Source organism: Pelodiscus sinensis, chromosome 11, assembly GCF_049634645.1.
Source record: "Pelodiscus sinensis isolate JC-2024 chromosome 11, ASM4963464v1, whole genome shotgun sequence".
Classification (NCBI taxonomy): Eukaryota; Metazoa; Chordata; order Testudines; family Trionychidae; genus Pelodiscus; species Pelodiscus sinensis.
Window position 1 is genome coordinate 35913313 of NC_134721.1, and position 23852 is coordinate 35937164.

Genomic DNA, 23852 nt, shown 5'->3' on the forward strand with positions numbered 1-23852 from the left:
TGGTGGATGAATCCCATTGCCCACATAAGATCATTGTGTAAAAGGGTCTTGCTGGCACATGTGTGCAGCAGTCACTTCCCAACCCCCTTTCCATGCCAGGGACCTGCAGCACTAGCAGCACTGCCAGCAACCTGCAGCTGGTGCAAAGTGAGGCATGTAGGCACAGAAGCATGAGCACACACAGTATCTGGGTCAGCACCATGCCCCAGTGATACTCAAAGCCACACTTGCCCGGATAGTGTCATGCACCCAGGGCTGCCATGTGAGCCAGGTGGTCGATGCAAAGCTGCAGTGATTGGCACTGATGCAGGTAGACATGCAAGGGGCATGCACACAGCTGAGTCTTTTCTGCACCCAGAGGCCTTTGGACAATCACATGCACCTCCCCACACTCTGCTAGGTTTGTGCCCATACCAAGTGGGTGTGCAAATGTGGCCAAGCCACTCGTGTGTCTCAAGGGCCTGCCATGGGCTCAGCGCACCCTGGGGGAGCCTCTCTCCCACTGGTGCCCTGAGATCCTTGGAGCAGTGAGCTGGGTGTGGGGGAACCAAAGCAGGGGCAAGAACAGAAACAGCAGGCAGTGGCTGGAGGCAGCTGGGAGTTTATTTGGTCTCAATCCATGGGCAGCCCGAGCTTTGGCTGCTCCCCAGCCTGGGGTCTTGGTGCAGCTATAGGAGGTATTGACATGACCCAGTCCCCCTCCCTGCCCCCAGGGCAGGAACTCACTGCTGGAGGAAGGGACAGAGTTAATGGGCACTCCAGGGTGAGGGGGGGAGCAGCAAACTGGAAGAGCAGGTAATGGCATGGCAGCTCCCAGATACACTTGTCTCTGGCCCATGCATGGGCAAACATGCCCAGCTTCACAGGCTGCACTCAGACCCCACCCGAAACAGTCGTCACATACACTCCCATGCTTCTGGCTTCACACACACCCACAGACACAAGCACAAAGGCACTGGGGTAGCTGCACGCATGTGCACCAGCTGATGCTTTGCACACTTGCCCAAGTACACATCTCCCAGCCTTACATGCACATGGATGCTTGCACACCCAGGCACATGCTCACCTACAGCCAGTCAATGCTCAGGAATGTAGCAATGGAGGGGGCGGTGTTCATCCCATATCAGCCCCACACAGGAACATCCCTATGACAAATGCCTGCTATCCACCAAAGGGGCTGCTGCCTTGGAGGGGTGGCTTAGTCCCAACCAGACACCAGGACCCCACATTGGGAGCAAGGGAGTTCACTACTAGTGTTCTTGAAACACATGGGCTGAGCGCCCCAGCCCTGCTGGTGCCCCTCACTATTGACCTGCAGCCCCTTTCTATCCCAAACCTGGCCTCTCCCAGCTCTGCTGGTGCCCCTCACTCCCAAGCAGTGATCATTACCTAAGCAGTGTCTCTGAGAACAAGGAGTGGGAGTTTGGCAGAGACCAGACTACCTCATGTCACATGTAGCTGGGGATTGGGGATCACAGTGATCATGGCACCTGGCTCAGAGGGTGCCTAAGCCACTATTAGTCTTTTCTTTAAGGTGTGGGGAAGTGCCCCAGTTACTCCCTAGGAGCCCCCAGAACTCCCCCCACCTCTCCAGTGTATAGCAAAAGCTCCTCCCACTCACCCCAAACATCCAACACAGAGATCCCCACCCCCAACCTGAGCCTTGTATCTAGTACAACGATTGATGCGAGATGGGATTTTCTGTGCCCAGAGCTCAAGGAGGGCAGGACTTCCAGTGTGCAATTGTCCAAAGAGGGCTGGACTTCCTCCATGCAAAGTCCGTGTAGGGTGGAATTCCCAATATCACCCACTTTCCTTGTAGGACTTCCTGTGTACAACTGTCCAAAGAGGGTGGGACTTCCTGCGTCGCCTGTTTCATTTTGGAACTCTGCTCTCCTCCTGTGCGGATCTGGCCACCCACCATGGCAGGGGGTGTTTCTCTTTGGTCTGGTCCAGACGGGCATGAAAACCAGGTGAGTGGCGTGGAGGGGGCGAGGGGTATGGACTGAGTTGGCCATGGTCCAGGCGGCAGGAAGGACTGGTCAATCTGGGTGCTGAGGCAAAGGGGTCAAAGGTCTCCAAGTCAAAAGGTTGCGGTGAGGGATGGAAGAATGGGTCGGAGGTCACGAAGGGGTTGCTGGAGTCAGGGGTTGCCGCTCGATGACGGCGTGGCTCTGGCTGGGGTGACTGGGCCGGGGAAGCACGGGGCCCAGCCGACACAAAGCTCCAGGGGTCAATGCGGCTCCGCACAGGGGAGGGGCGAGGACGGGAGATGAGGCTGGTGTGTGGGGAAGGGCGTGGCGAGTGGGGGCTGCAGGGGGATGAGGGGGATGGGAGGGCCCCACCTACGGTGAAAGAGAACAGAGAACATTAGAACAATAGGGGGTGGTTACCTACTTACCAACCCCCTTGTCCCAACCTCAGCCAGCCCATCCCTTGCCCCAGATCTGGGTCAGAGCCAGTGCCCCCTATAGGGGAAGTCTCTGCATCTTTGCAACTCTCCACTTACCCCACTTATTTGCCCTGCTGCCAGGACTCCATTCCTCCTCATGTCGTGGGCTCTTTGGTGACTTCTCACTCCACAAGGGGGTCAGGGAACTTCTGTCACCACCTGGGACCAGGTCAATGAGCAACTCCACAGATTCTGGTGTCCGAGCTGGCCCCTCCTGGCCCTGATCCATGGACTGTGGCGTCCAGGCCAGCCCCTCCTGGCTCTGTTCTGTGGACCCTGGCATCCGCCGGTCCTGGCATTGTTCTGTGGACCCTGGTGTCTGGCCTGGCCTTTCCTGGCTCTGTTCCATGGACCCTGGCATCTGGGCTGGCTCTCCCTGGTCGAGCTCCACCAGCAAGGCAGGGCAGTGTGTGTCCTTGGGGGAGAAGCGAATGAGCTCAGGAGATGGTGGGGGTGTAGGTGCAGGCGGGGGCTCACCCTTCTCCTCTCTTCGGGCCTGGGACAGGTCTCGGCCCAGTCCAAGAGAGGCCAGCAGCGCTGTGCCCCTCAGCAGTGCTTTCTGGATGAGTTTAGGGGTGCTGATCCGCTCCGGAGCTGGTGCCCGCTGCTCCTCAGACTCCTGTGTCCCATTGGGGCCTGGAGCTGGGATATCACCTGCAGAGAAGGGACAGAGCCATAACCCACACCACCACTCATGTTAGGAATCCCCCACCCAGTGAGTGAAGGGAACAGTACACAGAGGGTGCATCTACACAGCAGGGCTTAACTTAAAGTAAGCTACGCAAATTGAGCTATGTCAATTGCATAGCTTGTTTTGAAATAGCTTATTTCGAAATTGGGAGTGTCTACACAGCACTTATTTCGAAATAGAGCACTCTTCCTCCAACTTCCCTTACTCCTTGTATAATTAGGGTTATAGGAGTCAGAGTAAGAAGTCCTCCATCTTGACAGTATTTCAACACTCTTCCAAAATAACTGCCAGCTGTGTAGATGAAGACTAAGTTATTTTGAAATAACACTAGTTATTTCGAAATAATGTTGCTGTGTAGATGTAGCTAGAGACAGCATGTCCCATCCCTCCAGCGAATTCCCCTCCATCCATTCATCCTCCCAGTGATCCCTTGCACCCATCTATCTTCACACACAGGGTATGTCTACACTACCCCCCTAGTTCGAACTAGGGGGGTAATGTATGCATACCGAACTTGCTAATGAAGCCCGGGATTTGAATTTCCCGGGCTTCATTAGCATAAAGCCGGCGCCTCCATTTTTAAAAGCCGGCTTGTTCGAACCCCGTGCCGCGCGGCTACACGAGGTTCCACAAGGCGTACAGATAGATCGGAATGGCTACATAGTTCGAACTATCTAGCCTGTGCCGCGTGTAGCCGCACGGCACGGGGTTCGAACAAGCCGGCTTTTAAAAATGGCGGAGCCGGCTTTATGCTAATGAAGCCCGGGAAATTCAAATCCCGGGCTTCATTAGCAAGTTCGGTATGCATACATTACCCCGCTAGTTCAAACTAGCGGGGTAGTGTAGACATACCCACACACACTCAACTGTGAGCTCTTCTGGACACGGACTGTCTCTCTGTGTGGTACCTGGCCTGAGGGGGCCCCTGATTGCAGCCAGGAGGTCTGTATGGTACCTAGCATAAGGGGGCGCCCTGACTGTGGCCAGTAGTTCTGTGTGGGACTGTCCCAAGGGGGCCTCTGATTGCAGCCAGGGGGCAGGAGGTTGTACAGAGCCAGGCCCAAGGGGGCTCTTGATCCAGCATGTACTGTGTAGTGCCAGCCAGAAGGGGCCTGATCTCAACAGGGGAGCATATGCTGCCCAGCTCGGATTAGGGATGTAAGCGAGTAGTCAAGTTGACTACTCACATTCCCGCCCCCCCTTATTACCTCTGTATCAGACGCAGCAAGGGGTGGGGGAACCAGGAGCTGGTGCTAGGGGAGCTGACTTAAAAGCCAGTTCCCCCCATCACTGAAGCAGCCTCTGTCTGTGGTGGGCACAGGCTGCTCAGCATCCTGCGGAGCAGCCCTTGTGTGTTGCAGCCCAGGCTGACCACAAACAGAAGCTGTTCTGAAAGCAGCCCCTGTCTGCGAGGGGTCTCAGCTCCCTGCAGGCAGCCCAGCTCTTACTTCATTTAAACTGCAGAGTAGCTCCCGCACCAAGCGCGAGCCAGGACTGAGCGCCCTCCCTTATTGACTAATCATGTAGTTGATAAAAATGTTATCCACTACGGAATTAGCAAAATACCTGCTTCTTAACATCCCTAGCCCGAATGTCAGTCGAGGGCAGTGTGTGGTGCCCAGCCCATCAGCAAGACCTCCTCTGGTTCATGCAGTGACACGCTCTGGGTACCTCACCTACCTGTCTGATCTTGACACCAGAGCCAACCTGTATCCCCTCCCCCATGGGGACTCACCATTCAGGGCATGCTGGGGTGGGGCCAGCTCCACAGAATTGGGTTCCTCTGGGTCAAAGTACCAGGTCGTCTCATCTGGCCGGGATCTCCTTCTGCAGAGGATAGGGTGAGGGGGTTAGAATCCCGAGAGGGACAGGCAGGGGGGACAGCCAGGGGGAGCAGCTAGAGAACAGACAACTGAGATCTAGGTGTCCTGGCTCCCAGCCCCTCTGCTCCAGACATTAGAACTTTCTCCCCTCCCCAAGCTAGGAAAGAACCTGGGAGTGCTGGCTCTCAGCTCAGTATTTGTCTCAACATTACTAATTGTTTAGTTAGTGGCCATAGGGGGCAGCCAGGACGTCTCCCCAAACACAAATTCTGGGGCTTAGGGAGCAGTGGGGAAGTGTGTATGGGGAGGAGAAGCAGCATCCCCTACCTGCCATTTTGGGTGCTGCCCTCCCAGGGCTTCGGGGATCCAGGACCCCAGTTCTTGCCAGGGCGGCGCTCCCCATTCCAGGACTCCTCTGTGCGGCGCAATGCCTGTCTGCCCCAGCTCTGGCTGCTCTCTGCGGGCTCCACTGCACAGAAGGAAGCACTTGGGTCAGTGGGGACTGACATCACATCAGCCCCCCACCCAGGGCGGAGAGCATGGATCAGACAAAAAGGACATTGTAGGTGAATATGTTACGATGGCAGCATGTTCCCCATGACGTCATTTCTTTCTGATCAGAGAAGCACAAGTGATGTCACATGTAATTCTAATTACTTAATTTCCCTCTGACTTATTAGAAGCATGCTCAACTCCATTCCATGCAATCTTTGTGAGGTATCATTTTATTCTGACCAATCAGAAATCACTAGCAATTATATCACATATCAACACTTATGATGGCATTTCCTGCAGGCCAGGGAGGCCCAAGAGATCATATCATATGCTCTGTTAAAATGTAATTCTCTCTGATCACTGTAAAAGCGATGAGAAGTCCTGTGGCACCTTATAGACTAACAGATCAGTTAGTCTATAAGGTGCCACAGGACTCCTTGTCACTTTTGCAGATTCAGACAAACACAGCTACCTTTCTGATACTCTGATCACTGTGTGTAACAATGTTATAAAACTGTGGTGTCTTTTTGACAGCCAATCAGCACAAAGCACAGACCATAATGGAACAGGAAGTCCCTATGTCCTCCCCCATCAGCTTCTTCCCCCAACCTCATTTACTCTGGTCCACTCAGAATAACCACAGGAAATGATAACACAAGCAACTTTCTGTAATATTGTTTTCTTCTATCTGTACCATGTTGGGTCATCAGACTTAACAATAGGGGATGTCACTTCACTCCATCCAATCAGTGTAAAGATGGACACACTAACGACACATCCAGTGATGTAACTGAATTCAGGCCAGTCAGTGCTGAGGGGAAGGAGGTGTGCGTGTATATGTATGTACGGGAGGAGGGTAGGTTGCCAGGTGTCCGGTTTTAAATTGGACAGTCCAGTATTTGAGCTTTCTGTTCAGGAAACGAATTGACAAAATGTAAATATCCGGTATTTTCTAAATAAGATGTAATGTAGATTGCGATGTAATGTCAAGTGTGTCTGGTATTTTTGTTGAAACCATCTGGCTACCCTAGGGGAGGGGGGAATATAAAGCAACCCATGGATGATTATATCTAATACAACTAGCTCCCAGGATGGCTCTTATTGTACAAAAGTATATCATGGCCAAGTAGCTATGACATCATAGTTAATGCTAAGATTTTGCCAGGGTTATTTGTGGTACAAGTAACAGACAGATCATGGGCAATAAACACTAATTCATAGAAGCCCATGACCTGTACCACAAATAACCCCGGCAAAATGGGGCAAGGGGGGCTCCAGCCCCACTGCTGCTGCAGCTCACAGTAGTTAGGAGCTGTGTCCCCTCCCACCTCCGCCTGCAGGAACTGGGAGCCATAGCTTGGAGTTCCAGAACTGGGATCTCTGGTGTCCCACTGGCTGACAGTTACAGAAGCAGAAAGTGTCACAGATTCTGTGACATAATCACAGCCTTAATCATAGTTTGTACTTCTGTGACTGACCAGAAGGAAATGACATCATGGATGAATACATATAATGTCATCATCTGTGCCTCTCTCATTGGCCAGATGTGATGACAGCAAAGCTCTCCCTCTTCAAGCAGATACACCCCCAATGTGGGGGCAAGTTCAGGGGGAGTCCCAAGCCACTATTTCATAGGGTGGGCACAGAGACTTACTCCAGCTCCTACCCCCTTACAGATGTTGTGTCTCACTCACACTGGATGGCTCTGAAGCGTGGGAAGGTCGGGGAGCCTCCAGCCCCCACCTCAAAGACATTCTTCCTCTTGTCCAGCCCGGGGGAGGCCTGTACTGTGATGCGGTGTTTGAAATCTAGGGGGATGAAGAATCGAATGGGTCAGCGCAGCTCCCTCTCCCAAAATGACCACCTCCAAAAGATCTCTGTTCACTGCTGCCCAGGGGCCATGGCTGGATTCTGATCTCAGCTCCCTAAGGTCAATCCAGAGTCACCCGCAACTGCACGGGGGCTAAGGCCAGATTTTGATCTCTGCTCCCTGGGTGGGTTCCCACACTCATATGTGCTTGGCTACTCCAGATTTACACCAAGTGTTTCTGTTAGTGTCATAGCCCCCCGCTCCTCCGGGAAACCAGAGTATACAAGGTAATTAACCTTGATTAACCACAGCCTGAAGCCCTTGTACTCCCATCCAAAGCCCCAAACGGGGTATTATCTGGGCAGCCCTGAGGAGCACGCACCTCACCATGGAGGGGAGCAGGGTGGCAGAGGGAGAAATGGGGGCCTTGCACAAAGGATGGGTGACCAGTCCTTCCTCCCCCGGCTGTGAGCCCTGGGTTGGCCTAGCCCTTAACACTACAAATAAATGCCCCTCAGTCCCAACTCACAGCCCCTGGCTATCCCAGCCTGGGCTTCCTCCAGCCCTGCTAGTGCCCCTTAGTCCTAACCTGCACTGCTCTGCTATCCCAGCCCTGGGCTCCCCGCCAGACCTGCCAATGCCCCTCAGTCCCACCCCACAGCCCCTGGTCTATACCCAGGGGCATGCTGATCCTCTCGCTGTCCCGTCCCTTGAGCTTGTTCCTCTTGAAAGTGCCCTTCCTGCGCTTCACGTTGGGAGGCTCCTTGTTCATCTGCTGGATGAGCAGGGTGAGCTCCCGCTCAAACACCTCCAGCTCCCACTGGGCCAGCTGGTGCTCCCGCTGCCGCAGGAACTCTTCATGGGACTTCTGCTCCAGCGCTGCCCGCTGCAGCTCCTCCTCCCGGCTCAGCAGCTCCTGCCAAGGGAGGGGGAGGGGGTCACCACACCACTCGGGGGTTATCAGCAGCGCCGACTGCAACGCCCCTGGGTGCCAGTTGGGTGCTAGGGAGAGGGAGGGGTGTGGGGTGGACTCAGCAGGGGGTGCTGCTCTGCGCTGTAGGGGAATGGGAGCGCTGGGGCAGCGCTGGGGGTGTGACTGCAGTGGAGAACTGTCAGGAGGCTCAGTGGGGAATGGGAAGTTGGTGGGCACAGTAAGGAGCAGGAGCCAGGCCATGGGAGCTCAGTAGGAAGTCAGGGGGATCTATAGGGTGAGGGGGGCTGGACTACGAGGACTGAGTGGGGAGCCTGACTGTAGGAAGGGACTGGCTGTGGGGGCCCAGTGGAAAGTGGGGGGTAAGTAGGTAGGGGGTATGGACTGTGGGGGGAGCAGACTGGAGGGTCTGAATGGAGAGTGGGGGTCTGGACTGTGGGGATTAAGGGGGCTCAGTAGGGAATGGGGGGCTGGGCTGAACAGGTTGGGGGACTGGTGAGTCTGAATAGGGGTGGGCATGTGGAGTAGAGGGTGGGGGACTCAGTGGGGAGTGGGAGTATGGAGCTGGGCTGTGGGGGGGTGCAGTGGAAATGTGGGACTGGGTTGCGGGGGGCTCACTGGGGAACAGACAGAAGCTGTACCTTCTCCTTGGCTCGCAGCTCATCAAACATGCCCTGGATCTCCAGCTTCCAGTCATCCTGCATGGAGTGGAAGGAGTCCTGGGGCATCTCCTCCAGCACCTGAGCCTCCAGTGCCGTAAGCTGGGTCAGGATGGAGTCAAAGCTGGGCCGTCCATGGGGGTCCTGGTCCCAGCACTCTGGGAGGGGAATGACACGTCAGTGTGCAGGGTCTGTCTCATCCAGCGGGGGAGGGGCAAACTGCCCAGTTACCCAGCATCTGGCCCTGGTGAGACACAGTCCCTGCCGTCTCTCTACCCACTAGACCACACCCCCTCCCAGCACTGGGATAGAACAGGGCACCATGACCCCTCCCCTTACCTGCCATGAGCTGGGCGAAGGGTTGGGGGCAGGTGGAGGGGATGGGCAGTGTCAGTTTGTTGACGGCGACGCCGTAGGCCACGGCCAGTCCATCGATGCCGCGGTATGGGACCTCCCCGGTCAGCAGCTCCCACAGCAGCACGCCGTAGCTGGGGGGGAGAGAGCGTTATTGTGTGTGAGTGCAGGGAAACAATCTGCAGCATCCCTCATCCCCAAGGTAACCTGGGAGGGCAGGAAAGAGGGCAATGGACATTAGACCCCACTCCCGCCAGTGCTGCGATGGAACCCAGGCATCTTGGCTCCCCTGGGAGTGCTCACCTCCAGACATCACTGCCCTTGGAGAAGGTAGATGCCTTGATCACCTCAGGTGCCATCCACGCATAGGTGCCAGCTGCACTCATCTTGGTGGTGCGGTGCCACTCTCGTGCCAGCCCGAAGTCTGTGATCTTCAGCGTCTTCCCATTCATGTCCCCTTCTTCAATGCGCTGAGACAGCAGGACTTTGGGGGAGGGAAGGGGTCAGTGCCCTGCCAGGGAAAGGCCCCATTCCCCACTGCCTGAGGCCCTATGGGAGCCCACACCTCTAGGATTGACGTGCTGTTCGCAGCACATTCCCTGTGACGTTTTTCTGGGGAACCTGTCTGCCCTGTGATCAGTTCCCCTTTCCCAGCCAGGGCTCATGAGCTAGTTTGTGCCAGGGCAGGTACCAGTGAGGACAGGTCACCAGCAGCTGCTCCTTGGCAAAGCTGGCCCAGAACCATTTCACAGCTATGGAAATTAAGGCAGGGAGCAGGGACTTAGGCAAACTCTGTGCAAAGCCACAGTGGCAAAGCCAGGGATAAAACTCACGGGCCCCAACGCCCAGCCCCTGTGCTCTAGCCACTAGCCCACACATGTCTCTAGGAATTGGGGAGAGAGCCCAGGAGTCCTGGCTCCCAGCTCCACCCTGTCTGGGCCCAGCTTGGCTCTGCAGCCCCATGACCCGTAGGCGAAAGAGAAACATTCCCTGAGACCATGCTGCACTAAGCTGTCTATTGTGCACAGCTACAGGAGAATTGCTGCTTTGTCTTCTGCTCCAGCCAGTTTCCCCACCCCAAGTGCTGCAGCCACACCCCCAGCACTGCCCCCGGCTCCCCCAAACGCTGCAGCCACACTTCCAGCACTGCCCCCAGCTCCCCCAAATGCTGCAGCCACACCCCCAGCACTGCCCCCAGTTCCCCATCCCAAGCGCTGCAGTCACACCCCCAGTATCCCCAAACACTGCAGCCACACCCCCAGCACTGCCTCCATTTCCCTCCCAATGCTGCAGCCATACCCTCAGCTCCCCCAGGCACTGAAGCCACACCCCCAGTACTGCCCCCAGTTTTCCCCCCAGCACTGTCCCCATCTCCCTCCCAACACTGCAGCCACTGCCTCTCTCTCTTCTCCCAGTTGACAATATGCCAGGGAGTCCCTCCAGGAGGGAGGGGAAGAGCAAGATGGGCCCCCTTTTCCAAGCACCAGAGCACAGTTGGAATCCCCCCCACCCGTGAGTCCCTTGCTTTTTCATCCCTTTCACCCCCTCTCCTGGATTCTCTGCACTTACACTCTCTCCCGTTGCTGTTTTCTCTCTGCTCCCCCCTTGGGGAGCAGGAAGCTGGGGCAGGAAGTTGCCGGCAGGAAGCTGAAAAGGGAGGCCCTATAAGCCAGACCAGGCGTTCCCACAGCTGGGAAATGGGGACAGCTGGACAGCAGCTCCAACTGCCCTCTGGCAACAGCCCCCCAATATTCTCTCCCCTACCCCGGAGACCCCAAGATCACATCCCTCACTGTCCCATCCTACACACCTGCTGCTCTCCAGACCACATCCCCCACCACCGAGCCTCCCTCCCCCAGCCTGCAGCCCCCAATAACCACTCCCTTCCCCCACAGCCTCCAAACTGCAATCCCTATTTTATCCTTCTCCCCCATATTATGTTCTCTCTGCATTGGACCCTCCCATGCTGCAATGACCCATGTCCCCCACCACAGCCCCCAATACTCTTTCCTCTCCAGTCCCTCCCAGACACCCCAGTACCAATTCCCTGCCCAAGCAGTGTCCTCCCTTCCACAGCATCCCCCAGAGGCTACATCTCCCTCTGGCAAGCCAGGCCCCCATTAAAGGGAGCCCTTCACTGTGTGTGTGTAAGACAGGCAGCTCTGCCCCCACAAAACCACCCCAGCTCCAGGCACCTCCAGTGGGGCCAGTTCCAGAGCTGGCTGGGCAAACAGGAATTAGTCTAATTTAGAAAGACACATTCCCTTCCCTCTAAATGTGGGTTAATGGCTGCTCCTACCACCAGCCACACTCCCACTGATTCCAGCTCTGGAAAGGGCATGGAGGCTAGTGGTTAGAGCAACGGAGGCTGGGTGTCAGGACTCATGGGTTCTATTTCTGGCTCTGCTGCTGATCTTGGGTAAGTCCTTTCCCTTCAGGGTGCGTCAGTTTCCCCTCTCGTCCATTAGTCCAGTCAAACAGTAAGCTCTTTGAGCAGAGATCCTCTCACTCTGGGTATGTGCAATGCCTGGCCCAACAGGACCCTGATCTCAGCTGGGGGAATCAACATCTTTGTGGAGTTTGGCCCCATGGGGCCCTGATCTCAGTTGAGGGTAGTTGGAGTCTCTGTGGAGTCCAGCCTCATGGAGCCCTGATCTTGGTTGGGGGGAGTTGGAGTCTGTGTAGAGTCCAGCCCTTTAGGGCCCTGATCTCAGTCAGGATGTGGGGTTCAGGGTCCATGGAGCCCTGATCTCAATTGGGGAGAGATGTTGAGATCTTGTAATGCCCAGCCCCTCAAGGGTCCCAATCTCAGCCTGTGTCAGTTCCCCAGGATGCAAGATAATTCCCTGCCCCACAATGCTACCCTCTCCCAGTCCTTGAGAAAGACCACCCCTGCCTTAGGGGCTGGCTGCAGCCTCACAAAGGTGAGGGAACGTGGAGGGTTGGTCTAGGAGGGACCATTTGCACACAGCCAGTTGAGGGCCTGCGCGCGCCACCAGGCATGACCTCAGGAGGCAGCTAGCAGGTGTCCCTGTGCCCGCTCCCCAACATGTGCCTGTGAATGGTCCCTGCAGTAGGGCATGCTGGTAATTCAATGGTGGCCTGGGCCAAGGGAGTGCCAGCCAATCGGCTCCTTAGGAGCCGGGAGAATACTAATAGGCAGAGGGGTCAACCAGGGTGAAAGACAGGCCCCCCCAACCTTTCCCTCTATCCAGTTCATTATTGATTAGTTAGGAACCAGGGATAGAACACAGGGGTCTGGCTCCCAGCCCTGTCCCACACACTAGAGCTCACTCCTCTCCCACAGCTGGGGATAGACTCTCAGTCACTCCTGCACTAATTATTCACCTCCTCTTCCTAATCCAGCTCAGTGTGACCCCAGGCTCTCTCACCATCAAGTCTCTAAGGCAGGGCTACTCAACACATGGCCCATGGGCCGCGTTTGTTTGCGGCCCACGGTGCAGTTTGGGTTTACATGGGGCTCAGCATGCAGCCCGTGGGTGGGAGCCAAAACAAAAAAGTAACCAATATAACGGTCTTCTGTTGATATGTGTTTTAGTCGTTTAATTCCTGGACTGTCATTGCTCATTAAAAGTGCTGTCATATGGGTGGAAATTGGGCTATTATTGCATTTTACTAATATCAGCGAAACTGACTTAAATGGAGCCTGTGTGTTGTGTAGTCTTGCCTTAATCTTTATATTCATGCCTGTCAGTGTGAATGAAGCTATTTGCATATATTTGCATATATTTTTGCATGACTATGCAACCACACTTAATTTGTGGCCCTTGGCATGTGCTGTGAGTATCATTGTGGCCCCTGGGGCTTCTAAAGTTGAGTAGCCCTGCTCTAAGGGTATGTCTGCATTGCGAAGACAAACCCACCGCACAAGTCTAAGCCTGGTTCTGCTGACCAGGCTGATGGGGCTTGAACTGGGGGGGCTATAAAATTGCAGTGTAAACATTCAAGACTCAAGTGGATATCCAGTCTCTGAGCCCTGCAGGCCCAGCCTGAACCCCCATGCCTGCCCTGCAATTTTTAGCCCTGCAAGCCCAAGTCAGATGAGCCAGGCCAGCCATGCAGTGGGACTTTGGTTGCTGTGTAGACATAGCCTGATGCTCCTGGTACCTCATTTGATCTAACAGAACCCCCATAGTCAGCAAGTCCCCAACCCTGGTGCTAGATCAGAACTAGTGGCCTTTGGAGGGCCAAGGCCCAGTATCGCATTCCCTGTCCCCTGCATTTTACATACATGCCAAAATCACATTTTTCAAAGGCCCCACAATTGTCATCACTTCCTGCAGCCCAGGGTCAGTGAGGTCAGAACCCAGATGCACCAGCTGAGTTGCGAGAGAGGTGCAGGGAGGAGCCTAGTGGGGCAGGGCTGGGATAGCAGGGTTCTGTAGGTCAGGACAGAGGGACACCAGCGGACTTGGGGGATTCTTTGGAGGGCTGCAGGCAGAGGTATATTAGGAGTTTGGGGACCCCTCCCCTCCCCTCCTGCCTGCAGTACCCTCAGCACTCCTGCAGGGAGCATGGGGCACTCATTTTTCTAGGGGGCAGCCCAATTGGCTGGAGTAGCTAATCTACCACGGACTACAAATCAGGATTGAGGACACCAATGGAGATGGGGGATCTTCAGGGGGTGGCTGCAGGTCGTGACTGAGAGACACCCATATTGCTGGGGGGATCTCATGGGCGGGTTGCAAGTCGGGACGGAGGGACACCCATAGAGTGGGGGGGATCCCATGAGGTGGGGGCTGCAGGTTGGGTTTGAGGGACACTTGTGGATCTGGGGATTCCATGGGATGGGGGCTGCAGGTTGTGTATGAGGGACTCTAATAGATCTGGGAAATCCCGTGGGGTGGGGGCTGTAAGGTGGGTTTGAGGAGCCAGTGGGTCCTGTGGGGCACCATGACTGCAGAGTGACACTCACTGTTGTTGGACTTGAGGTCACGATGGATGACAGGTACGATGGCCCCACAGTGCAGGTACTGCATGCCTCTGGCGATCTGCACCGCCCAATCCACCAGCACATGGGGGGGTATCCTGCGCCCGGCCAGCGCACGACTGAGTGGGCCCCCGGCTGCGTACTCCATCACCAGGCACAGGTTGGGCTCCTGCAGGCAGACGGCCTTGAGGGCGATGATGTTGGGGTGGCGCAGCATGGCAAAGAGACGGGCCTCCTGGCGTACGCTCTCTGCTGTCGCACTGATGTCTTCATCTGGATCCTGGCGTGCTGCCTTCACAGCCACCAGCTCACCCTTCCAGGTACCACGGTACACCTTGCCGAAGCCCCCCACCCCAATCACCTCCTCCAGCCGCAGCTCCCGGAAGTCAGCGTGAACTGGACCGTCGCCATAGCCGACGGGCTGCAGGGAGACGTAGCTGGAGGGGAAGATGCCCACTTGGCTCCGTACCCGGCCTGCCCACCAACCTTCATCACCGGACACGGTGGCATCCCATGACAGCACCTCCACGCGGTCCCCCTGGCGCAGGCTGAGCTCGTCACTGCCCGCTGCCTCATAGTCAAAGAGTGCTGTCCACACTGGGTTGGCGTAGGCTGCTCCGCCACTCCGCTCGGGCCCCCAGGCACCCTTCCGCAGCAGGTTCTTCAGTGGCTCCATGCTGGGTCGTAGGCTGGTGGAGGCTTCTAGTGAGCCCCTGCCCAGCTGGGGCCCTTCACAACACAGGCATCTTCCTAGAAGGGTGCTGTAAGACCAGGCTGAGGGTCCTGGCTCGCAGGGGTCTCCCCAGATCAAGATGATTATGGGACAGGGAAACCTGCCCACCTACAGGAGTCCCCTCCCATCTGGGAATCAGGATCCTCCTCTACAGCCTAATCCCCCCCTTGCTGGGACAGTTACACTCTACTCCCACTGCCAGGGGCCACAACCATCCCCCGCAGTCTAGTCCCCCCACTCAGGGCACAGACTTATTCTCGCCTATTTCCCTCCCCACACACAGGGGCCAGGGTCAGACTACCACCTGCTCCCCCCACAGGGGCTAGGATCGTTCCCTACAGCCTGCTTCCCCCTACAGGGACCAGGTTTACCCCCTACTTCCCCACAGAGGACAGGGCCACCCCCTACCGCCTACTTCCCCCACAGGGGCTAGAATCGCCTCCTCCCACGGGGTTAGGATCGCTCCCTACTCCCCACAGAAGACAGGGACACCCCCTACCGTTTACTCCCCCCACAGAGGCTAGGCTTTCCCCCTACCGCCTGCTCCCCACCGGGACAGAGAAGTGCCCCTCTGCCTGCGGGATCCTCTACTCCGATCTAGCTACGGCTTCCCCCCGCCTAGCCGTGCCCACACTTCGCTCCCTCCAGCTGGCCTGGCCCTAGCTCCGTCCCAAGCCGGAGCACAGCGGGGAGGAAACGCCTCGGCTTGTTGAAGAAGTTCCGCGGCTAGAAGCCGCCGCTCCTGGGTCCGTCTCTTCGGCAGGGTCCCGGCCGGTCCGGACGTGGGAAATGCCTCTGCCTCTCGGTCACTGGGCGGCTCCGACCCCACAGAGAGCCGGTGGGTTGGGGGCTCAAAGATCGAGAGTTTGCGACGGCAGCTAGAGGTGGCCTCTTCTCCCCGCCTCTCATGGGGTGTGCTCCGGATCCCCCAGCGCAGCGCCCGCTGGCCTGGCCCGGCCCGTCTCCCCGCCCCCACAGGGCACTAGGGTGGAGTCTGGAACCAGGAAGGCGGAGCGGGTCACATTGTTACCGGGACAAAGGAAAAGGAACAAGAGTGGAGACACAGTTCAGGAGTCGGATTAGACTGGGGGAGGGGTTGGGAGCCAGAACGCCTGGGTTCTCCGCTCTGGGAGCGGCAGGGTTGGCGGAGCTGCGAATCAGCACATTAGGCTCTAGCCCCAGCTCTAGGAGGAAATGGGTCTGGTGGTTAAAACAGGGAGGGGGCTGGGAGACAGAAGGCCTGGGCTCCTGGGCACCTTCTTGTTCCTGACTCTGTGCTCATTCATGAGTCGTCCAGAATTTACTTTTCTGTGGCTGCAGTGAGTCCCCCTGTCAAGGTGCCCAGCCAGGAACTGCAGCTTTGTCAGCTGAGCTCCCATGGCAGTGCCCAGGCAGGGACTCTGTCACTGTGGGTTCCCCCTCTCCCGTGCTTGTAACTGTGGAGTTGTGAGCTTCCTCATAGCAGTAGCCAACAATGGTTTCCATGCAGTAAGCTTCCTCAGTGGCAGTGCCTGCCTAGGAAGTGGCAGGGTGCACAGTTCACTACCACATTCATAAATCCATGCATACTAAATTCAGCTGAGTTCCCTTGGGAATGGCATTTTCTGGGGGATTTGGGGAACTATTCTTGGTTTCCTGACTGCTGGGCCATGCTAAGCTTCCTGGGGCCTGGACTGTCTCAGACTATTAGTGTGTGAATTAGAATAGCACTGTGCAGATCCTGACAGAGATCAGGACCATGTCATGCTAGACACTGCATAGACCTTAACTAAGAGGGGAGTCTCTATTTTACTGCACACTGTATGGACCCCCATAGTGATAGCGCTTGACTGGGACTCAGGACTCCTGGGTTCTACTTTTGGTTCTGCCATTGCCCTACTGTGGGACCCTGGCTAAGTCCTCTCCCTCCCACTATTTAGACAGTGTGCTCTCTGGGACAAGGAGTGTTACTCACTTTGTGGAAAAAAACAGCAAGCAAATGGTCGGGTAGCACTTTATAGTAGAGAAAGCTACAGCAATTCATATTCATGTTGACTATATATTTGAGAGCGGATGTGCATCTTTCTGTCTGCATGTCCTTCCATCCGTGAGTTAGTTTGTTCAAGAACTCCTAAATGGTAAGAGCTAGGACCACCAAATTTGGTATGCAGCTTCCTCTTATAATTTAAAGCAAGGTCAGGGTTTGGTTGGGCCAGGACAATGGGGTTTGTGTCGAATACAATTGTTTCTCATCACCTGGAAAGGGAGGGGTGTGATAGCAGGGACAGTTATTCTCATTAATGATTTCAGGGAAGCAGCAAGCACCCCAGCCCCAGAGAGCAGCTGCTGACTAGCAGCACGGCCCCTGCCACCCCAGCCCTATGGAAAAGCTGGTGGGCAAGCTGCATGGTCCCCACTGCCTCAGGGGAGAAATCTGCAGCTGCCCTCCCCACCTCCAACCCTCTGCTCTGACTCCTGCACTGACTACCATGAGCCCCTTGTCACCCCCAATCCTGATTCCTGCACCCCCACATCACCAGCTCCCTTCCCTGAGCCTCTCCTCACCCACAAGCCTGACTCCTACACCTTCAGCCTTCTATACTGAGCCCCTCATATCCCCCAGACCCTGCCTTGACTCTTGCACCCCCTCCCCCATACACCCAGCCCCAAAGGACCCGAGCAGTGCCAGGTAAGTCTTCTAGTAATAAATAATAATTAACCATCAATCTTCATTACTTCCTATTAGGGCCTGATCCTTGGGCATCTCTCCATTTACTTCCCCTCAGCAAGGGGGAGAGGATGAGTGGTATGCACCTTACTTATTCCTAAGCCCACTCAGTCTGACTCAGTTTTCAACCATCAATACCCAAGAGGAGCCCTGTATGGAATACTAGCCTACTATAGCAGCTGGCTAATAGTGATATGGTTGGCTTTTTGGATGATGCCTAGGAGTTGGGAGGAGTTGCTAGTTCTACTGAGAGCCTCTGCTGGGGCAAAGAACCCCCATAGTTGAGGCCCTATCTAGAGCATCCAGTGCCTGCCAGAGCCCCATGCCCTGCCTAGGATCAGATGAAGCAGGTGTGAAGAACGGCCGCCTGTGAAATGCTCCTGGAAAGCTTGTAGTTCACTTACAAATCCAACGCTACCAGCTTAGGCTCGAATAAAGCTCTTAACTGGCTACACAAAGGTAATTTCCCCCTTTGGATAGTCGCATCAAATTCTGGGAAGGAAACACTCCCCCCCCCAGCCTAATTAGCCTCAGCAACACCGCTCCTACACCCGCTGTCGTGCGTATCTCCGCACTCTGCAACCCCCACTCCAGCTGACGGGAGGAAGTGGCTTTTACAGAGCGCTCACGACTCAATAAATCTGTTAGTGCAACATGACTCCTCGCTATTCTATTTGGTTAGGATACGGAAGAGTCACGCCCCCAATACACCCCTTTAAGCCTTCCTCAATTCTCACTGGAGGAGTAAAATGTCAATCAAACAGCACAGTCCATTAGGAATTAAGATTATACTTCCGTTAGAGCGCGCGAGCGAACGCCTGGATTTGCGCACGCGCAATTCACCATCCTGTATCTACCCCCCCAAGGACCTTTTTAGAACGCTTTAACTTTTGTGCGCGAAGAACGCAACTGGAAGAGGAGGAATGGCGTGACTAAAACCTGTTGCGCATGCGTGAAAGAAGTTCCGCAAAGTCTGCTCATGCGCCCAGGGGAGTGTGGAGCAGTGCACATGCGTATAGAGGACACAATTTAGTACATGCGCAGTGCTGCTTCAGCCGTCAGCCGTTTCTGAGTTGACCCACGCACTTTCACTTCCGCTTCCTGGCTGTGTGTTAAGGGGTGATCGGCGCATGCGTGCTGCTCTTGCTGTTCCTTTTGCTCCCTGGGCTCCTCTTCCGGCCTCCCCAGTTTCCAGTTGAGGTGCCGCTGCTGGGTTCCCTCTGCGCTCGAAGGGTTCCCGGACTGACCTCTGACCCCGGAAGTGAACAAGATTTTTTTTGGGGGGGGGCCCTTTAGCATTTCTGGGACGCTGGTGGGAGCCGCTCGGGCTTGCTCCGACCCTCCCACCCTCGGGTCTCCCGACTGCCCGGGCCCGTCACCCGGGTTCCCCACCCTTGCTCCTACCTCGGCCCCTGCTTGCGTGGGTTCCCCTGCCCGCCAACCATCCTACCTGGGTCCCCACTCACCCCCGCCCGCCCTTTTTCCCTGCCCCCCGCTGCCCTCTCTACAGGGCTGTGCTGCCCCATTCCGGTCTCCTCCCATCATACTGGTAGCCTCCTACTGGGGGGTCCCACCTTGACACCGTGTTGCCCACACCCTTTCCTGCCCCATTCACCCTACTGAGGCCCCCTATCCTGGGCTGCTGTTCAGTGACAAGACGGGGGCTGCCAGCCTGTTCCCCAGGGTGTCCCTCTCCTGTGTCTCCAGTTGGTCCTATCTCTGCTTGAGCTTGCAATCCCCACCACTAGAGAGTTAGTTCCCTGCCACCCTACCTCCTTCTTTACCTCCTCCACAGTTTAATTTAAATTTCCTTGGACAGTGGAGATAACCCCCCTCCCTCCAGCAGTCATAATGGCATGAGCAAGAAAAGGGTGAATGTGGAGGGAGGGGGGAAGCTTTTTGCTGTGGAGGCAAAAGGGCACGTTGGATGGCTAGTGAGACTCCACAGCAGTAGCTGAGGTTCTCAGGGGTAGGTGTGTGAGGTGCCCATACCTGCTGAAGGAGGGCAGCCTGGTTTAACTAAGAGAGGAGTGAGGTAGGATTTTGGGGTCCCAGGCTGCAGATCATGGGCTTTTAGTTGCCTTGATGAAGGATATTGCAGGTGCAAGCTTGGCAGTCACGTTCCCTGAGCAGGAGGAACGGGCGGAGGGGGAGGAAGAAGAGGCACCACCGTGGCCATGGGCTCGCAGGTGCTGCAAATCCTGCGCCAGGGCGTCTGGGCCTCGCTGACAGGCGGCTGGTTCTTTGATCCGCACCAGAGCACTTTCTCCAACTGCTTCCACCTCTATACCTGGATCTTCCTGCTCACCTTCCCTTTCCTGCTCTACATGGTGAGTCAACCTCAGGCCCCTCACTGCAGATTGGAAGTTAGGCTCCTGACCCTACAGCCAGTCATGCATGTCACTTTTGGTAACCTGGGATGTGGGGTCCTGGCATTAATGCCCCAACCTGGGGTCCTTTCCCAGTGTAAAAGCCAAAGGATGGGAGAGGAAGTTGAGGTACTGATCATGAAGTAAGTGGCCCAAGATCACCCCACAGGTCATGGCAGAGCTGGGGGTAGAACTTGAGTCTCTTTTACCCCTGCTTTGCACTGACCTGTAACTGTAACTTTAGGACCTGATCCCCAAAGCTGACTTTCACCTGGAGGCAAGCTCCCCTTGCCACTGAGCATGGCACAGAAATTGGAAGCTGCTGGGGGACTCTAGGCAAGATGTCCCATGTTATTGCTGGCTGAGCCTTTAGCAGAGTGGAAGATGGGCATGTTGAGATTCAGAGAAGGATGGTGGGCTTGTGTGTGGGGAGCAGTATACTTCTGTTCAGCCCTCTTGCCTGCCTCAAGTCGAGTCCCATCCATTCTAAGTATCTCACTTTCCTCATCTGTATAAAGAGGAGACAGACCCTGCCTTTGCCTGTTGATGTTGTGGCTATTCTGATCACTGTGTCTGTGTGGCTCCTTGCAACCCTCAATTGGAGTTGGGGAATCTGTGCAGTGGTGGTGGCTCTGGCCATGGCTGGAGAGAGGGGTCAGAGTAGCACCTAGCACAACGGGGGTTCCTTGTGCAGCACTTGAGCCAAGGAGGACCCTCAGTCTTGCTTAGGGATCCTTGCCCAATCTCTGTTGTGAGCAGTTCAGTGGCTTGTGCAGCGTGTAGTGCCCCAATCTTGGCAAAGAGCAGTAAAGGAGACTATGTAACGCCTGGTGTGACGAGAGAGACCAGTTTCTATCAGAGGCTGGGGTGTTCTGACCACATCTTCTGTGGAAGAGGAGGCTTAAGCTTGGAAGCAGTTCCTATGTGTTACCATAACACAGGACAAATAATAACAGGCCTTTGCTTGAGCTGCTGTTATGAGAGATGCCCGAGGCAGTGAAAACTGAGAACTAGAGCAGCCCGAGTACCAGCCCTCCCAATACCATTCCCTGCCCTGGGAGCCACTTTCACTCCTCTGAATCTGGGCTGAGATAGGCAGAAGGCATGTGGCAGATGCTGCTGGGGATTGTTTGTAGCCAAAAAGATCAGGGGGGTAGTTTGTGAAACTCACCCAGTGTATATTGGGGACAGGGTGTGGAACCATGGCTGTGGCTCCTGGCACTGTGGTGTTATGGGTGGTAAAAGATAATCAACTTCACTTCAGTCACAGACTACTAAAGCACAGGATGTGCAGTGCTAGACACCAAGTTGGTATAGACGCTGGGGATAAAACCCAGGAGTCCTAGTTCCCCGCCCTCTGCTGTCATCCACTAGGCTGCCCTGGGAGATAAAATCCAAGAGTTCTGGTTCTGGTCCTGTGTGGGTCCATGAGTGGCCCTTATAGATTAAGGGAGGGGCAGGCAGGTGGGCTGCTCCAGCCCAGTGGTGTGGGTTTCTCCTAGTCCTACATGTGGCTGCCGGCTCTTGGCCCACACAGGCTGGGAATTGGCAGCCCCACATGGAGGCCCAGAAGCACTGGAGCAGCCCTCTGCCCGTGGCTGGCTGCTCCCAGGTAGTCAGTTACCTGTTTACATCCCTAGATCCTTGGTAGCTGAAAATATTTAAATGCTATCTCAACAAGCAGCTTTAATGGAAGTGATGGCAGAGAAGGTGACATCAACACCCCTACCCTATAGCTTTGTTACCATTTGCCCTAAAGGGCCCTGAGACTGGCTGTATAGAGCCTAGTATTACAACCAAAAGCATTACCCAGTGGCTGGGGACAACGATTGGGAGGCAGGACTCCTGGGTTCTGTTTCTGCCTCTGGGAATAGAATGGGATTCAGTGGTTAGAGTAGGGCAGGGGGGTCTGGCAGACTGGATTTTCCCTGGCTCTGGGAATGGAGTGGAATCTAGTGGTTAGATGGGAGGAGGAGGGTCTGAGAGGACTCCTGGCTTTAGCCTGACAGATCACTGGCAATGCCTGAATTTCTGTGTATCAGGGTGATGTATCTGGTGGAAAGCCTGGTGACCCCAATGCCCTGATTGGTACTAACCCCGTGCTGTCCCATCTCTCTCTGCCAGGTGCTGCCACCCAGCATGCTGGTAGCCGGTGTGTATTGTGCTGTTATAGCCGTCTTCTTCACCACCATCAAGACTATCAATTTTCGGCTGCACACCATGTTCGACCAGGGCGAGATTGTGGAGAAGGGCGGCTTGGTGCTGGCTGATGGGGCCAAGGCTGAGGAAGGCACTGCGGGGGATGACAGCAACCTGACCAGGTAGGTCTCCAACCTCTGGGATGCGTGGATGGGGGTAGAGGAGTGAGGTGCAGTGTAATTTATACTGGATCCTCACCTGATTCTGAGATGCAGCTGCCTCTGGCGTGGGGTGTTTATACAGGCATTCTGTACCAGGCAGCTGCTTCTCAGGTTAGTTCATTGGTCTTGCCTGTGGGGGGGAAGATATGATGTGGAGTAGCAGGTCCTGTTCACTTTGCTTTCCTCTGTACTTGTGTTAAATGTGCTTTCCTGTCAGTGTTTGTCCATGCAACTCTTCTTCCTCCCTCTCTCTACAGAGACCCAGGTGGGGGGGTGGAGATGACAGTGTTTCGAAAAGTCAGTTCTACGCCCCCAGTGAGGTGCAGCTCCCAGCACTCAGTATTTGGCTTCAACCAAGTCATGGTGAGTATGGGAGGGATTGGGGGAAATCCTTGCACTGGAAACACTGGATTTCCTCACCCTTCCCCTGTGTGGGGAGTTGAGGGGGTGTGCGTGTGCACGTGTACTGGGCTTGGGGTTCATGTACAGCCAGCCCCTGTGCCTCACCCCAGAGGTGGCTGCCTGTCAGTGTTGGAGGTGGGAAGACCACTCTGATATGAAAAGCACTTCTGCTCCTTGGAGAGTATGGGGGCAGGGGAGGACAGAATTCTCTCTCCTCACCCTGATGTTATCAGCGAGACATCTGGCTCCTTGGCAGCCAAGGTGGCAGGCTTTTTGCAGTCTCAACCTGGCATTTAGGTCAGTTATGCTGTATCAGGGTTTGTGGGGAGTGGGGCTGCAGCAGGGAAGCTAGAAAAGCCTATGTGTGCCCCAACAGTGCACCAGGAAGGCTTGGCCTTGGGCCCTCTGCAGTGAAGGGCTCTCCTGGGCCTGCCTGGCATATAATCTCTGACTGATTCCCCCTCATAGGAGCTGCTGCCCCACTTCGAGGACACAGGAGCAGTGAGAGGTAAGTGTGTGGCTGGCTCCCCACCCCTGGTATTCTGGCTGGCCCAGTGCAAAGGTTTTGCCCCACACCAGTGTCTCTGGCCCTTTGGGGAGCCTGCCCCAGGCTGCAGCTGTCTGAATTGCCCCTCCCCAGGATGTTCCCTGATTGGCTCTTGCTGCTTGATATCCTGCCGTGTCCCTTCCCTGGCTATCAGACCTAGAGAGCTGATAGTGGATATTCCATTGATTCCCCTGCCTTGGGCCCAAGCTAGAGCAGGGGCAGCCACAGAGCAAAAAGGACGCATATCCTCTTCCCTGGGGCTGGGTCAGGGCTCCACCCCTTAGAAAGGAAAGGTCCCATGTCACATTCTCTGGGCCACTTGGACACTTCCCAAAGTGACTCATACTTGCATGTTCCCAGGGGGTGGAGCTGCAAATTCTATATATCGGGGCACATTTAAGGTGACTTGAGCCCCTTCAATTGCTGGAACCATTATGGATACTGAAGCCCCACCCTGATCCCTCTGCTTGGGGGGAGTCAGTCAGGGCTCTAGACAGTGATATAAAGTGGTGGGAGGGCAGCACTGCATGCAAGTTGAGGTGGTGGAAAGTGTGGAGGGACCAGTGAG

At 55.6% G+C, this 23852-nt stretch overlaps 2 protein-coding genes across 4 annotated transcripts in view; one reads left to right on the plus strand and one right to left on the minus strand.

Annotated features, from left to right (window-relative positions):
* Window positions 1-584: 584 nt before the first annotated feature.
* MAP3K11 (mitogen-activated protein kinase kinase kinase 11) lies at window positions 585-15891 on the minus strand. Of its 2 annotated transcripts, XM_075939234.1 has the most exons (11): window positions 14152-15891; window positions 10785-10862; window positions 9519-9699; window positions 9201-9349; window positions 8844-9019; window positions 7947-8187; window positions 7156-7269; window positions 5294-5435; window positions 4879-4970; window positions 2510-3106; window positions 585-2345 (listed from the first exon to the last, which is right to left on the minus strand). In XM_075939234.1, exons 1-11 carry the CDS (start codon window positions 14840-14842, stop codon window positions 1876-1878), a joined length of 2931 nt encoding a protein of 976 aa, XP_075795349.1. In that variant the 5' UTR covers window positions 14843-15891; the 3' UTR covers window positions 585-1875. The 2 variants fall into 2 exon arrangements, with proteins under 2 accessions (XP_075795349.1, XP_006131683.2); XM_006131621.4 differs by lacking the exon at window positions 10785-10862 and having other exon boundaries at window positions 14152-15890.
* A 2802-nt stretch (window positions 15892-18693) lies between these two features.
* PCNX3 (pecanex 3) overlaps window positions 18694-23852 on the plus strand; it is a 35601-nt gene continuing 30442 nt past the window's right edge. The window contains exons 1-4 of one of the 2 annotated variants that reach the window (XM_075939227.1): window positions 18694-19936; window positions 22100-22296; window positions 22593-22698; window positions 23206-23245. In XM_075939227.1, the coding sequence (XP_075795342.1) occupies window positions 19784-19936; window positions 22100-22296; window positions 22593-22698; window positions 23206-23245 (496 nt within the window). In that variant the 5' untranslated portion in view covers window positions 18694-19783. The remainder of the gene's footprint in view (window positions 19937-22099; window positions 22297-22592; window positions 22699-23205; window positions 23246-23852) is intronic. The other variant, XM_075939226.1, reaches the window with a different exon arrangement.